Raw genomic sequence first — 14,828 nt, forward strand, 5'->3', positions numbered from 1 at the left:
TTTTTCGACAGAGTATATTATGGGTTTTTAGTAAAAATAATTCGACAATGCTATTACTTTTATTTCGGAAAATATCGACATACCATGACTTTATTTCAACATACTATACTATGTGGTTTTTTCAAAAAAATATCGACTTTTTTTCGACGGATATGTAGATATAGAGACATTTTTTACAACACATTATACAATTACTTTTTTTGTACAACTATACTACGACACTTTTTAGTGACTTTCTTTCTTGTTGTTTTGATGACATATATTCTATATACTATATTATAATTTTGTATTTATATTATTTTATGTATATTTATTAATTAACATTGTTAATGTCAATCTTCATTCTGTTCATGAACTTTTTCCACATCTATATTTTGAACTTGATTGATTGTCATGATTGAAAACACATTTTTAGAGCCGTTCAAACAATGTTGAGCATGTTTTTTAGGCTGTTAAAGAACACCCGTTGCTTCTACAATACCACAGACAATTGTTGTGTTGTCAACCCACCTTTAAAAGCTGTAAAGCCACCTCAACAGTGATTTTTGTAAAGGTATATCAGGAATATCATTCTTCACCAACCCGACATTCATGTCCAATACTCTGGTTAATACCTGCAAATTACAGACAATCAGAAAAATAATTAGATTCAGAATAAGAATCATAATACCAGGAAATTAGGTTTTGTGACTGTTGCTCCATTTTAGAATCAAATAATGAAACGATAATAAAAAACAGAAGGGCAGTGAACGGGGCTTTTAGGAAGGCCACTTCACACCGTCCTTCTCCTGATGTAGCTATAAAAGGAATGTATATCTGCCATCTTTGTACATTCTTCTCAGAAAATATAGAATATGTCAGCTCAGCCCCTTGAGAAGCTGATGTTTTTCCAGTGTAGGCACGAGGAAACAGCAGTGGTACAGCTCAGCACATGGTTGGACCACATGAAGGCATTATTACGCCATATTCCTCCGTTGTTGTTTGACTGAGACATATTTCCAGACGGCTGCGGCAGGAGATGAGGGATATGCTACGAGGGATATGCTACGAGCGAAAGAGTCCTCGCTCTCGCTGCCAGCCCCCGACCCTTTCATAATCGCCCAGGAATTAGGCACATCCCAGTTAGAGCACTGGTAGAGTGAGTTATGGCTGCGGTGGTGTTTCCTGAGAAGCCTGCCAAAAAGATGATTTAGATAGATCACACGTCTGGGGTCTGAGGTTCCTCGGACACTGTTTAAACACAAGTCTTCATTCTGAGGACAGAGGAATGTGAAGGGTGCAGAGTGAAAAACCCATCACCTAACAGTGACATTTCCAACATGGCAACCGTGACAGACAATGTATGGCTCATCTCTGACAAAGACTTGGACATTTGAGCATAACCAAAAAAACGACTTTTTCTTGATCATAATACAAGCTGGCACTTTGAGTTAAAGATTATACAGCATTACACCATGCAACAAACTCACTTGATTTCACTTAAAAAAGTCCTTTATTTAGTTTAATACATAGAGCGGTTTGTAGTGAAATATGTATACATTCAGATTTACAATTCATACAGGAATTTTCCCACCAAATTCCTTAAATACACACAATTTACAAGGTATACATGTTTCAACATATTTCTGAAGATATAAGACAGCTATACCAGTTAAATAAGTAAAAGCCACTTCCTTTTTGTTTAGTTATACCATTCATTTCCAATGGTATGCAATGTTTTACTTGCAGCTAAATATAATTTAAAGTATTTATAGTAAAAAGCCTCTGAAGGCCATTCACTGGACAAACAAACAAATGGCACGCAGAGTTTCCCATGCAATTAAACGATATTTAAAAAAAATTGTGATAAGACATGCTTTGTATCCATGTCTTTTTCACGATCCCTGTGTCACTTTCAGAACGACGTTTCCCAGAAAGACCAGCACTCGAATACTACAAACATGGTGAGAGGTCGGGGGTACGTACATTTATAACTGCTTCTCAGATGCAAACACAGAGATAGGAGTACTGTAAAATCCATTAGCACTGGGAGCACACAGCGTTTTCTTTGATTTTCCAAATTCAGTGGAAACACCCTTATGACTCACTGCCCCGTTTAATATTGAACACTTTTCCTTTGTGTCTGTCCAGTCGGAGGGATCCATATGAAAAACCATAGTAGTGTCATTACTGATATTATCTGTCTGAGTGAGGAGGTGCCAGTAGGTCGCACTCCATTAAAGCAACTCGTTACAACAAAGGCGTGCAATTTTAAGAGGTTCAGTCTTCTTCGGCACCCAGTGGAAAGCTCGCTGGTGCCAATCTCTTTGATTTATGCACTCTTCAAAAAAACACATCAAAAGTTTGAAGTCCCAAGTCAATAAAAAGTTGTAAAACGTCATTCCAGACAGTTGGTAACTCTATTAGGTTCTGAAGAAATGAGGCAGTTGTGTGAACAACACATGATACCAAGCCTTTAGCCTCTAGTGCTGAGAGGGAATACAAGACGGCTTGGCGTGATAAGCTTCTCCATAAGCAACTGCGTAATGTTCATAGAGTCTGGGGGCAGGATCAAGCACAGGACAAGGGGGGGGGAAGTCGGCCCTGCTTTGACACAGATGTGCTTACTAAGGCGAGGTGCTCCGAGGACAATAAGCATGCTGTAGACAAGACAGAGTCAAATCTGTGTTTCCATTCTCATTATCAGACTGCATCGAGCCATGAGCCTGACTCACTTTGGTTTCTACTTTGACTCATTTCACTGCCCTGCTTCATTTAAATCCAGTGGTGGAAAAAGTACTCAGATCCTATACTTTAGTCAGATTAGTAATACCACCGTTTAAAAATACTCCATTGGATGTAAGTAAGTTGTGAGTTCAAAATGTTACTTTAGTAAAAGTAGAGAAATATTGCCAGCAAAATGTACTTAGAGTAACTAAAGCGCTGATTTTGCAGATTGGCTCTCTTTTCTTATTACAGAGTATTATATTATTCTGTTTTAATAACTTATAAATACATTTAAGAGTTTTTTTTTTTTGATTTTAAAATTGGAGGACATTTAGAATATTTTGAGTTCTATCAAGTGGGTTAGTAGTTTATATAAATCATATAAACACGTCATGTTAATGTAAAAAGTAAATCAATGATTTTGTTCTTTCTCCTAGATGAAGTTGAGTAGAAGAATATAGTGGCAGAAAATAAAGTACAGAACTTGATTCAGTACATTCCACCACTGTTTAAATCCTCTGTATGAAATGAGAATGGTTAACATTTTGACCAAGTACCAAAAACTGCAAAAAAAAACGAACTCAAAACAAAACAGAGGAGAGAAACTCACTCAAATCCCATTGAGAGGAAGGCCGAGCTGAATTTGCATTTTTAGCGCAGCGTTGTTATTAGAAAGTGTGCAAAAGTCTGTGAGGACACAGGTAGTGTGTGTGTGTGTGTGTGTGTGTGTGTGTGTGTGTGTGTGTGTGTGTGTGTGTGTGTGTGTGTGTGTGTGTGTGGACGGGAGACCTCCACTGCCTTCATGTCTGAGGAGGGAGCTCAGCTCAGGACAGCACACAGTGGGGGGGGGGGGTTTGGCTGTGTGTGTATCTGCATGTGTGTGTGTGTGTGTATCTGCATGCGTTGTCTAGACCAGGGAGCAGAAGCCGCCACAGCTTCCCCCCCCCGCGTCATCGTCGGAGAGCTGGACCCCTCGGCCGTGGGTCTCGCTCTGCCATAACCCCGGGGTCTGGATGATCTTCTCCACCAGTTCCTCGAACGCACACTGGACACCGTCACGGGTCTTAGCACTCGCCTCTGCGGAGAGAGAGAGAAACAAAAAGGAATAAAGGCCAGAGAGAAAAGAGGCAAGACGAGTTGGATGGAATGGATTAAAGAAGAAAGAGGACTGTTCATGTCTGCATCTTGATATCATCAAATGCTGGGCTCGGAGCAGGGGGGGGGGGGGGGTGTAAATGTCTCAACAATCAAACAATAGTGAACCTAAGGAGGTTAGTAGGCAACACCTGCTACACGACATGATGATACCCAGACTCATTAAGATGCTAATTAGACATCAATCTTAGTTACGAAATCTAATCAGAATTAATGTAGAAAATGCCGAGGAGAGCTTTAGATTGGACATTTTTAACAACATATTTTTAAATGAATTTTTTTTGATGAAGACAGAAACTAGAAATGCAAGCTCTTTTAAAAACACCGGGCGAATAAGAGCGCATGGACGGTGATATATTAAGCCCGTTTTATGAATAGAGCAATGCATTCCTCAGAAACGATGGTAGTTATTTCAAAGTTGTTTCCCCGGTGTAATGGCCTGCTGTAACTCATGCCCAGCAGCCCTTTGTAGAGCGGGGAATCCTCCCGACTTACCTATAAAAAGCATGGAATGTTTTCTTGCAAACTTCAGCCCCTCGGCCCTGTCTAGATCGTGGTTTTCCTAAAACAAAAGAGAGGTAATGGCTTATTCCAGGTCTGCCGGGCGGAGCCGTCAGCTGCTGTGGCCGTCACAGAGGAAAAGTGAATTTCACAGACAAAGAACAGGACATTCATCATGCTCTACTTAGTGGGTATTTCATCCTGGTGTGCTGGTGAAGGAAGGAGCAGCTGCCACAATATGAAAGTGAGTCTGCCACGGTCAGTTAGCTCTGTCATTTGTCAAATGGCTGTAAGATGATTTTTTGTTTTTTTGAGGAAACTAATGTTTAATTTCCTGTTCTCTGAAATATATGTAAAAGAAAAATGATATATAATTAATTATGCAAAACAGCTCACCTTATCGATCTTATTTCCAACAAGCATCTTCACGAGGTCGTTCCTCGTGCAGTACGTCTCCAGCTCATTGAGCCAGTTGTCCAGCTTGGTGAAGGTTTCCCGTCGTGTGACATCATACACTGGGACAAACAAATACAGAATAGAGTTTCAGAATAAAGGCATACACACATTCTACATGTTCTAATACCTTTATTTGAGGTGCTGATTAAGACCACATGAAAGGCATTTTTTCTATGAATCCATGTTTTAAACATTATTTTGCTGCAAAAATATCCTATTATTAGACGTATACTATATCAAAAAAGTATATAATATTACCTTTAACCCTTTATTCTCTGTAGTGATTATGGCTTTCAATTTAAAAATGAATACTTGATTGCTGTTTTATTGAAAAGCAGACAAAATAACACTTAACGTCCGTAAGAGTTATTTCAACATGTACAAAATTGTATAATACAACAAATTAAGATCAAAATAACCACCTAAAATAAAAAGGTATTAACGTAAAAACACATGGTTGATCAAACCAAGGGACTAAAGCCTTGTGATATCAGAAGGGAAGCGATCATAATCCCAGCGTTAGAGCAGGGCGCCTTGTGTTTCTATACATCATTAGAGTGGTCAGAAACCGTAAGCTGCAGAGGAAGTCTGTTTAAGAGTTTTAACTAAGTTCCTGCGAGTGTGTGTGTGTGTTCATATACCTGCTGTACATGCATGTCCATATGTGAAGTCTGACTTAAGGGCATAAACTAACTTCCAGAGAGAAGAGGCTAGAAAGTGTGCGTGTGTGTGGGTCACAGGATGAAAAGCCATCACTCTCTTAACAACCAGGAGCCTGACCTGCCTGATGGAGCACACACATGTATACACACACACACATTACAGGTGTTGGAGCAATGATGGCGTCGACCGCTCGGCTTACCCAGGATGACTCCCTGGGCTCCGCGGTAGTAACTGGGCGTCAGGGTCCGGAAGCGCTCCTGTCCCGCCGTGTCCTGCAAAACACAAGCAGCTCAGCTCTGAGACACTCACAGGGAAATCAGGACGCTCCAACAGACACAGGGAAAAGCAGGGCGGAGGGGACGTAAACAACAAGGCCGCCGACTCCTGTGAGGCAAGAGCGGTGTTACATAAGCGCCATCTACTGGCCACTGGAGGGAACATTCAGATAGGGGTCAGGAGACGGTTCATCTCTCTCTAATTTACAGATAAGAGCCATATTTTAGTTTGAGGGGTGACAGGAGAGAGTAGAGCAGAGCTGACACTTACCCATATCGCCAGCTTTGCCTTGTTTCCGTCCACAGAAATGGTCTTCACTTTGAAGTCAACACCTGTCAAATAAAAACAAAAATCAGTCAGTAATTATGCAAAATAATGAGAATCTGAATACTTTGCAGGAAATGTAGGTTGCTCCATTATATCATTAATTAAATATTTTTAAATAAAGAGAACAAATATAAGTTAAAGTAAGAATGAGCAATAAGAAGATTAAATATATATTAGTATTAATAGGATATGAATTGCTCAGTTTAAAGGGGCTTAAGGCCTGAATCCCCGTACGGAGACTCTCCAAAATATCAAATCCCTGACAGACGATAATTATGGATGATGAATTGTCCGATCGTACACACCACACTTTGTCTCTGAACTTCTGTTAACCCCAACTCTTCAGACTAGCATTGTGCCCTTCCCATGTCCTGTCTTTAAATCATAGTGTGACTGTGTATTCATATCCACCACAAAGGGACGGTGTGTGGTTTAATGTCCTAAATGTCTGTATTAGAGAATCCACCACCTGCACAACGGCTCAGGGAACCATGATTCACCCTGACAAATCCAGCCGCGAAAGGAAGAGACATTTACATGAAAATAACAACGCTGTCCCCCATCCCCTCAACAAGTAAATCTCCTCTATTGCCTTTGTGCAGTGTCTCGTCGTGTTTGCGTGACATATCTGGCCGGAGCTTTAGCATCCACTGACAGATTTACCAGGGAAATGTACACTTGTGTCAGGCTTGTTTTTACATCTGGGGCTAGGGAGGAGAGTACAGCGCCGAGCCAAAACAGAGGAGGAGAAGAGGCGACACGAAGACAGGCGGAGGATATATGACATTAGAATGCGCACCACACACAGGATAAAAAGCGTTCACACAGTCAATCACAACAACTAGCTCAAGTCCAGCAGGGTTGCTCGGATACTGTTGCCAAAAGCATGTGGAGAGGAGTTTACGCTGAACGTTCCCCTAACCTTAGACCAGACGGATCTCTTCCAGAGAACACAACAAGATGCTACTGCTGGAAGACAACATGTCTGCAGGCCTCAAAACAGCCCTAAATAGAAATATGACATAAATACACAACAAGGTGAGTCCGCGTTTCCCTGTCTCTTTTTAACCCTTTGTAATGACTGATTCCAAGTGATGATAACTTTATTAATATACGTTTTTCGACAACAGGCCTGCTCAGCCGTGTACAATTCATATTTAACTTCATTACAATGTGAATATTTATGTTCATTTAAATATATTCATTCCAAAAATGTTTATCTTATATTGGACCTTTTTGCTTTAAAGTGGACCTATCATGCTATATTGGAAACATATATTGTTGGGCCATACCTATACAAAACATGTCTGTGAAGTGTTTTGCTTCAAATACCAAACAGTTGACCCGTTGTAGCCATCCCTCATACTGCTCAAACCCCTCTTTTGAAGCCCTGTTAGAGAAACGCGGATCTTGGGTCCTTAGCTTGAAAAAAGAAAGAAAGAGGAGGCGGAGCTAATGCCTGATCAGAATTCTACCGGAGATAAAGTTAAATTCTGCTGTGATAAAACACCATCCTGTTCTAAACCACATCAAGGATTACTTCTGAAACAGTATGGAGCTCAAATGCTTATTCTCTTGCAGGTTTATCACAAGGTGAGTTCTTTTTTTATTTCCTCCCTTTTAAACACATGTGCTCTACACAGTACAGGTTAGCTCTGAGTGTTAGCGAGGCTTGCTAATGTAAACAAAGACGAGATTACGTCCAAAACACGTCAGGCATTGTTTCTGACTTTCTGTGGGTCCGCCGCTGCCGATTTGGCAGCAAATCTGTATCCGTACACCCCGTTTTTAAAAGATTTGGGTACGGAGGAAAAGAGAGAGGGTTTTATTTTCTGACTCTGCGTGAGTTCCCCGACGCACCGGGGACACATATTGTATAAAAGACATCACAAAGTGCATTTTGCACGATAGGTCCCTTTTCATTTATTGTATTTTTTTCTATTATTTTTCTTTTCAAAAGGTTTCATAAGGACAATGCTCACACACATTACACACAGAGCAGGACAATAACAGCGGGTGAGGGGGGGCCAAGGGGGGTTACATTTTCAATTCAATTTTACGCATACACGTAAAATTGAATTGTTATGAAGTAAATCAGTTATCAGTTATAACTGATTTACTTCAAGTAAATTATATTAATACATCATTTACTTCATAACATATATATACTTTCATTATTAATACATAAATAAATGTATATATATAATTTTCTCCATTTGTCTCACTTGTTTTATTTTTATTTAATTTTGTAATGAAGGGGAACGGCCAAGACGAATGAATATTTTATTTGTATTTTATTTATTTATTCAAAAATGATGCAAATACACTGTCTGCTAACGGGACACTGTTACTCGGTTACACAGTTTAGGTGTGGCAGGGATGAAAATTGCAATAATTGAGATGGAGTGATGGCGGATTACATTTCTGTCTGAATAAAGGAACTTCAGTCAACGATGGAGGCGTAGCTCCAATAAAGACATCTGTTTGGCAAAAGTTCCCAGCAGAGATCCATGCCCTGACCTGGGAGAAGAGAAAAAGTGTTTCAACTGTTTCAACCTCTCCTGGGATGTGTGTCTCTAGCTGTAACAAAGCGAGCACTGTGAGCTATACGCTCCTTACAAACCACATTAGATAGGGTGGTTCATTTCTCTAAACTTATCAGTAGAACATTGTAAATCTGGAGTTGCTGAATGCTTGAACGTAAGACAAGGGAGGAAGTTACAGCCTTAAAAAACAACAGGTGTGTCCTCTGTGCTTCAAATGATTCATATCACTAAAAAGAAGCTGATCCATCACAATTTGGAAAGACATCGACTGAATTGCTGAATAATGTATGTCAAAGTTCACAGGATAAGATTGATTGCCTGGTCCACTGCAGATGTTTCCAACCTTTTCATGAAGTTAGAATTAAATTAAATATATCTGTGGCTGAGAGGGTGTGTGGCATCGCGGTTACTTTCACTTCCAGCTCATTCCAGCTGTTAGCAGATCTTCTAAAAGGCCAAACATCTGCACGCACAGTGACCTCAAATTGACTTTCATTTCAGGACAAAATCATCTTTAACTTGAAATAACTGATTTAAAACGCTCTGCAATTATTAGCCTGCTGGGTGTGTAATTGATACAAGAAGCGATTACAGTAGTTCTGTTTGGATTGTTGTTCAGAACAATGTGAAGGGCCTGCCAGCCGCCGCAGCAGGGCGTACCAGCTACGAGGCAGAATGAACAACAGTTTATGTCTCATTTACTCAATGTGGTAGCAATCGTTGTCTACGGTAGTCCTTTAGAAGTCCTAAAAACTCAAGAAGGAACAAATATTCTGACACACCTAATGAGCTTACTCTATACATAAAATAAATGTTAAACACAAATATATATTTGGAATGCACACTACGTGGTCACGTTATATTAGGTACACTCATGTTTCAAGTATTCTACCTTTAGGAATCTTATAAAGGCCTGTTTCTGTTTAAACTTGAACACTATAACATTACATTAGATCTCACTGTTGCCTTACTTACTGTCTTACTGTTGCCTAACACTGTTATCAAAACGTTTGGTTCTCAGCTGACAAAGGATGATCCTTTGTTAGCTGAGTTCTTAAAGAAGTCCACACTCAAACCATCTGCTGGACCTCTTGGTTTAGAGCAGGGCTCTCCAACACGTAGCTCGCGGGCAGCTTTTCAGTAGCTCGCCGCTCGATTATAGCGTAGTAAGGTTGCTTCTTGATTTTTCGACCGCGGCTGGACAATAAAGTTTTTTTATTTTAGAATTGTTTCTGTCACACGAATATAAAATTGGAGCAGCACACACGGAGCAGTCTGCTTTCTCCACCAACACCAGTCCAGAACCAACAGCAGAACCCGCTCTGAATCAGGCCCTGTCGCTGCGGCTCAGAGACACAGGGAGGGATTTGTGTTTTTGAAAAACACTCGTTATCGTCATGTCAGGTTTTTGGTGGATTTAATCAAGTCTTGGATTGCAGAGTATGAATGTCCTCTAGCTATTTTCAGTTGATAAATACTTGTGTAAAGTTTGTGAAGGCAGGAGGAAGAAAGCTTCCGCGATCACCGTCTCCTCTGTTCCTCTAAGCCCCGCCCCCTCCTGAAAATAATGAGTGACAGGCTGATAGTGACCCGATAGAAACTTTATTATTCACTTAATCACTGAGATATAATGAAGCTAACTTAATCTCCTACATTCATGGGATTTATGTAACAGTAAGACAGAGAATGTAAGTGTGCACCCACATGCAGTATTTTAGTTGTTATATGCTGTTGTAAATACTCCTGTTGTCTGCTGTGTTCAGACTCAAGTCCTGAGTGTGATGCCACATTCAGGACATTCAGTGTCCTTTTTTTAACAGAAGACCGTTGCTAGAAGCTGCAGCTAGACTGCAGAAGCATTAGTTTTTTGTTTTTGAGCATGGAACACACACAGATATAGGGAGGCTAGACCTATACAATTTAATTATTATGGTTTATAATTTAATGTCAAGACGAAGAAGAAGATGGCTGAACTGTTCAGTGTCAATCCTGTGGAGATGGAGATGGAGGTTATAAATCTCCAAAATCATGCTCAGCTTAAGTCTCGGCAAAACTCACAACATGTCTGGAGCCTTGTAGACCCATAAAACTATAAGAACATTCACCAAGCAGCACTGAACACGTCTGCTTTAATTGGCTCTACAGACCTTTGTGAAGCAGCGAGTCTATTGGTTCAAAACTCATATGGATGATTGAGTCATACATGAGTTTTGAACCAATAGACTGCACTAAGATCACTCAGATTACTTAACATTTCTCTTAAATATCTCATGACCAAGGCTCACATTAGGTCAGGCCGATTATCGGGGCCGATATTCCGCATTTGACCGATTATCGGTATCGGCCTTTTTTTATTATCAAATTGCCGATAAAACGTTGTCTCTGTTGCGGCCGTTTCTCTGGCTGCAGTCACCAGATTTTCCGGGCGGGAGCCAGCCAGAGAGGCGGGACCTTCTCAGATTACAGGCAGGTGCGAAAGAATGCAGACACAGACTGAAGCAAGCAGCAGCGCTGAGCGGCATACATGTGTTAAACCGAAGTTCAATAAACATCCCAATCCCCTATGCTGAAGTTTCAAAAACACCACGATCTTATGATCCAATTCTATCAGTTTCCCAGTTACACAGGGACGCAGGAGGTCAGTCAGAGTTGCGGGTGCGTGCAGCGTCTCACAGCGGAGTAACTGTGGTGCGGAGGGGAGGGGCTGCGAGTGGAGCCTCGCAGTTTTTCAGGTTGATATGTGAAGCTCATTAGCTAGCCAACATGTATCTAACAAATGTTTGGCAAAATATTAGAAGTGAGGCTACGAGACTAACGTTAGGTCGACTGTGATAGCCTCACTTTGAATAGTTTGCAAAACATTAGCTAGCACTAGTGTTTTGCAGTTGCTAGCAGCTTATTGGGATTTTATGCTAGATAGACGGGCATTGTTTTGATATCATGAATTAAGCATTCTTGTTAGTTAAGCATGTCAGCCTGCAGCCCCACTTCTTGTCTCTCTCTCTAACTCATTGCAGATGGCTGCACTAAAGAAAAGGGCACAGAGAGGAAACCAGTTGTAAGATGTTTAAAAGTTCATTAAACATAATATATGCTTAAATGCATTTCAAAGAAGTTGTGTTGGAGTTTGTGTTATTCTACATTTTGACACCAAGATTTTCTGATTTTACTGCAAATGTATATCGGTTCCAAATATCGGTTATCGGTCTCCTTGATGACTAATAATCGGTATCGGCCTTAAAAAGCCATATCGGTCGATCCCTAGCTCACATAGGGTTGGATACATGGATACACTTTGTCCATTCTTTTTTGTGGGTATGAATAACATTCAAGGAGCTAAAATATATAATATGAGCTGATAATTGCAGACTTCACTGCTTCCCCTAATGATTTAATTCAATAAAATCCTTGTTTGTGTGTACCATTAAAGACGTGTCTCATTTTCACTCCATTATAATGCACTCGCTGTTACCACACAACAAAACACTGCTATTTCTTTACCTCTCACTGAGCTCATGTGTTACTCACCTATTGTTGCCGTTTGCTCTGGGTCAAACGTGTCATCTGTGAATCTCAAAAGAAGGCTGTTGACAGGAAGAAGGAAATAATTAGATCACGTAATTTATCACTAACAAACACAGCAGAAGTTTGTTTCAGTTATTCTATTCCACGCAGGTTGAGAAGTCGTTTGGTCTGGGATCAGGTTTTGTCGTTTAGATAACAGGGCAAGCGGCATCTCACTGAGTTATGTATCTGTTTCTCTTTCGATTGATGTCTTTGATCTACACTTGCGTCGTACATGCGGCAGATGATATCACCGTCAGATTGCAGTGAGGACAGGGTTCATTTCTTAACTATGACCAATCAAGTGCTAAGGCCATAATCGCAGCGCTGGTGATGGAATAAGCGCACCCTCTTTCCCCTGACCCAAGCCTAATTCTCTTATTTTTCCTCATGGGGCACGAGGAAGGATGCTGGAGCGCTGACTGTTTATTGTTAGAGGGCCATTCAACTGATGAGCTAGACTATAAGACAGCCAAGTAAAACATGTGTTCTGTGTAGGTCATTTGTTACGGTAAAATAAAACTTGTGTATTCAATGCCAGACATCCCTGATGATTTAAGGGCTTCAACAGATTGCAGGGAAACATATTAAATATCTGCATGCAACTTCAAAGATAGTCCAGTCAGTGTACCATCTTGACAATTGTACAGCTGGCTCAGGAGCATTCAAATCATGATATTGGAAACTAATCATAGACTGAAGTTCATTGTATTAAGGAAAAGATTAATAATAATAATAATACAAATTCTGGAAAACGCCTTTTGGCTCAATAATGCACTAAAAAGTCAGCGCACCATATAGCTGGCTACAAAACGCTTCTGTTTTCTCAAACTATAAGCACATCTAGGTCTATACATGATGGTGTTGGCATACTCTCAGTCTCTCCTCTATCATTACATTAAGAACACTAACAGCACTACTGGAGAAAAGAAAACAAGACATTGCTACTGTTATACTAAAACAGGCCCAGATTCAAGGTGTAAATGAGCCTGCTCATGTGTTGTTATGTAAAAAAGAAAAAAAAATAGGATGATGCCAAACCAATGGAATAGGGGAGGTAAGAATGCAATATTGGCGCTGACATTTGAGGATGTTAAGTGCATGAATTAGTACAAACATTTGAAATGATGTACTTTCTCGACAAACTTTTAATTTGGCTGAAGGGTATACTCATTCCCTTTAACATAGGATATCCTGTTGATCATGCTGAAGATATCACTCTTCTGATTACTGCACACTTTTGTGGTTCACCTTGTCATTTTAAGAATATGTGGCCCTGTCATCAGTTTGCAGTGATACATGATTATTAACCAGACAGTTCCCATGTCAAAAGGCTTACAATAAAGCTGTGGGCAGCTCATTACCTATGTACCATGCTATGACTATGGAAGGCATGCAGTACTAGATACCATAGACTGCCATGTGATGGTTGATGGATCAGGCTGGCTATCAGGATTCTTTCATGCAGTCTGGACCACAGAGGTGGATGCCAGAAAAACCTCAGCAAGTTGGCACACTGCCAGACTCAGTAAAAACATTATACTCTACCTTGAATATTAGGCGGATTTGTGGTTGCTAACAAGGACCTGCTTACCACATGTTGGCTAAATCAAATGTGATGTAAAAGCTATACAGCAGTCTTTGAAGAGGCCAAACTAACTGAAACATGACCTGTTACATGTTGCTATTTCTTTAAGATAGTGCTAGCTAGCTCTGTTCATATTGATGTGTTAACCTCTTGATCTTAGATAAATATATGTATTACTGCCAGATAAAGTAAGATTAGAAATAGGGAATAGTTCTTGCATAGCCGTCTCGATTGCAACATCTGTCAGACATGAAATGGGTGATGTCACACACAGCTACCTTCAGTTAGCTAAGGTTAGCTTGGCTGCCAACACCATAAACTGTATTTACATTTACAACGTAAAATCAAGGTCTGGTTTTTACATTAAAGAAGAAAACCACTAAAGCGGAGAAGTCTAAGTCATTTTTAAAATGCCGCATTATCTTTGAACATCACATAATTTGGTTGGCTGCTAAGCTAACGCTAGCTATCTCAGCAGTGAGCCACGACATCATTTTCTTTGAGATAACTACAGCTTACCTTGACTTCCCAACACCACTTTCCCCTATTATCAGTATTTTCAGCGTCGTTAGTGTGTCGTCTTCCATTTTTCTTGAACAGTGAGCGGTGTTACTCTTGATAAACGGCTAAAACAGCCTGCTTAAAACGGCGTTCCTCGGTTACTTGCGTTCCTGTTTACAGCTTGCTACAAAGATAGTGGTTAATGTCTTGTTACGAAGACGCCTCACTCCAACCATATCCTGTTTGATTTGTGGCACTTCCGCTTGTAGGTGATGGGTTTACATAAATAAGCAGACCCTGGGATTATGATTATATATTGCATAGACATGTGTGTGATTTACAATACAATAGGACACACTTGGAGGAAAAATAGGTCTAATGAATTTCTTATTTTTTTAATTTGCATTTTATAATTGAATCATTCTCTTCAGGGATAAAAACACACACGGTTGCTGTGCATATAGTGTATGCCCTTGAACTAGTTGTATTAAATATGTTAATAATACTAATTATGTATTTGAAAGGAAAACGCTTTCATTGCATTT

At 40.1% G+C, this 14,828-nt stretch overlaps 1 protein-coding gene across 1 annotated transcript; it reads right to left on the minus strand.

Moving 5' to 3' along the window:
* Positions 1-1,473: 1,473 nt before the first annotated feature.
* Positions 1,474-14,521, minus strand: LOC117550240 (ras-related protein Rab-18). Its single transcript, XM_034222634.1, has 7 exons — positions 14,302-14,521; positions 12,159-12,214; positions 6,028-6,089; positions 5,681-5,753; positions 4,759-4,877; positions 4,357-4,423; positions 1,474-3,783 (listed from the first exon to the last, which is right to left on the minus strand). Exons 1-7 carry the CDS (start codon positions 14,367-14,369, stop codon positions 3,614-3,616), a joined length of 615 nt encoding a protein of 204 aa, XP_034078525.1. The 5' UTR covers positions 14,370-14,521; the 3' UTR covers positions 1,474-3,613.
* Between the last annotated feature and the right edge of the window lie 307 nt (positions 14,522-14,828).

This window comes from Gymnodraco acuticeps, unplaced genomic scaffold (assembly GCF_902827175.1).
Source record: "Gymnodraco acuticeps unplaced genomic scaffold, fGymAcu1.1, whole genome shotgun sequence".
Lineage (NCBI taxonomy): Eukaryota > Metazoa > Chordata > Actinopteri > Perciformes > Bathydraconidae > Gymnodraco > Gymnodraco acuticeps.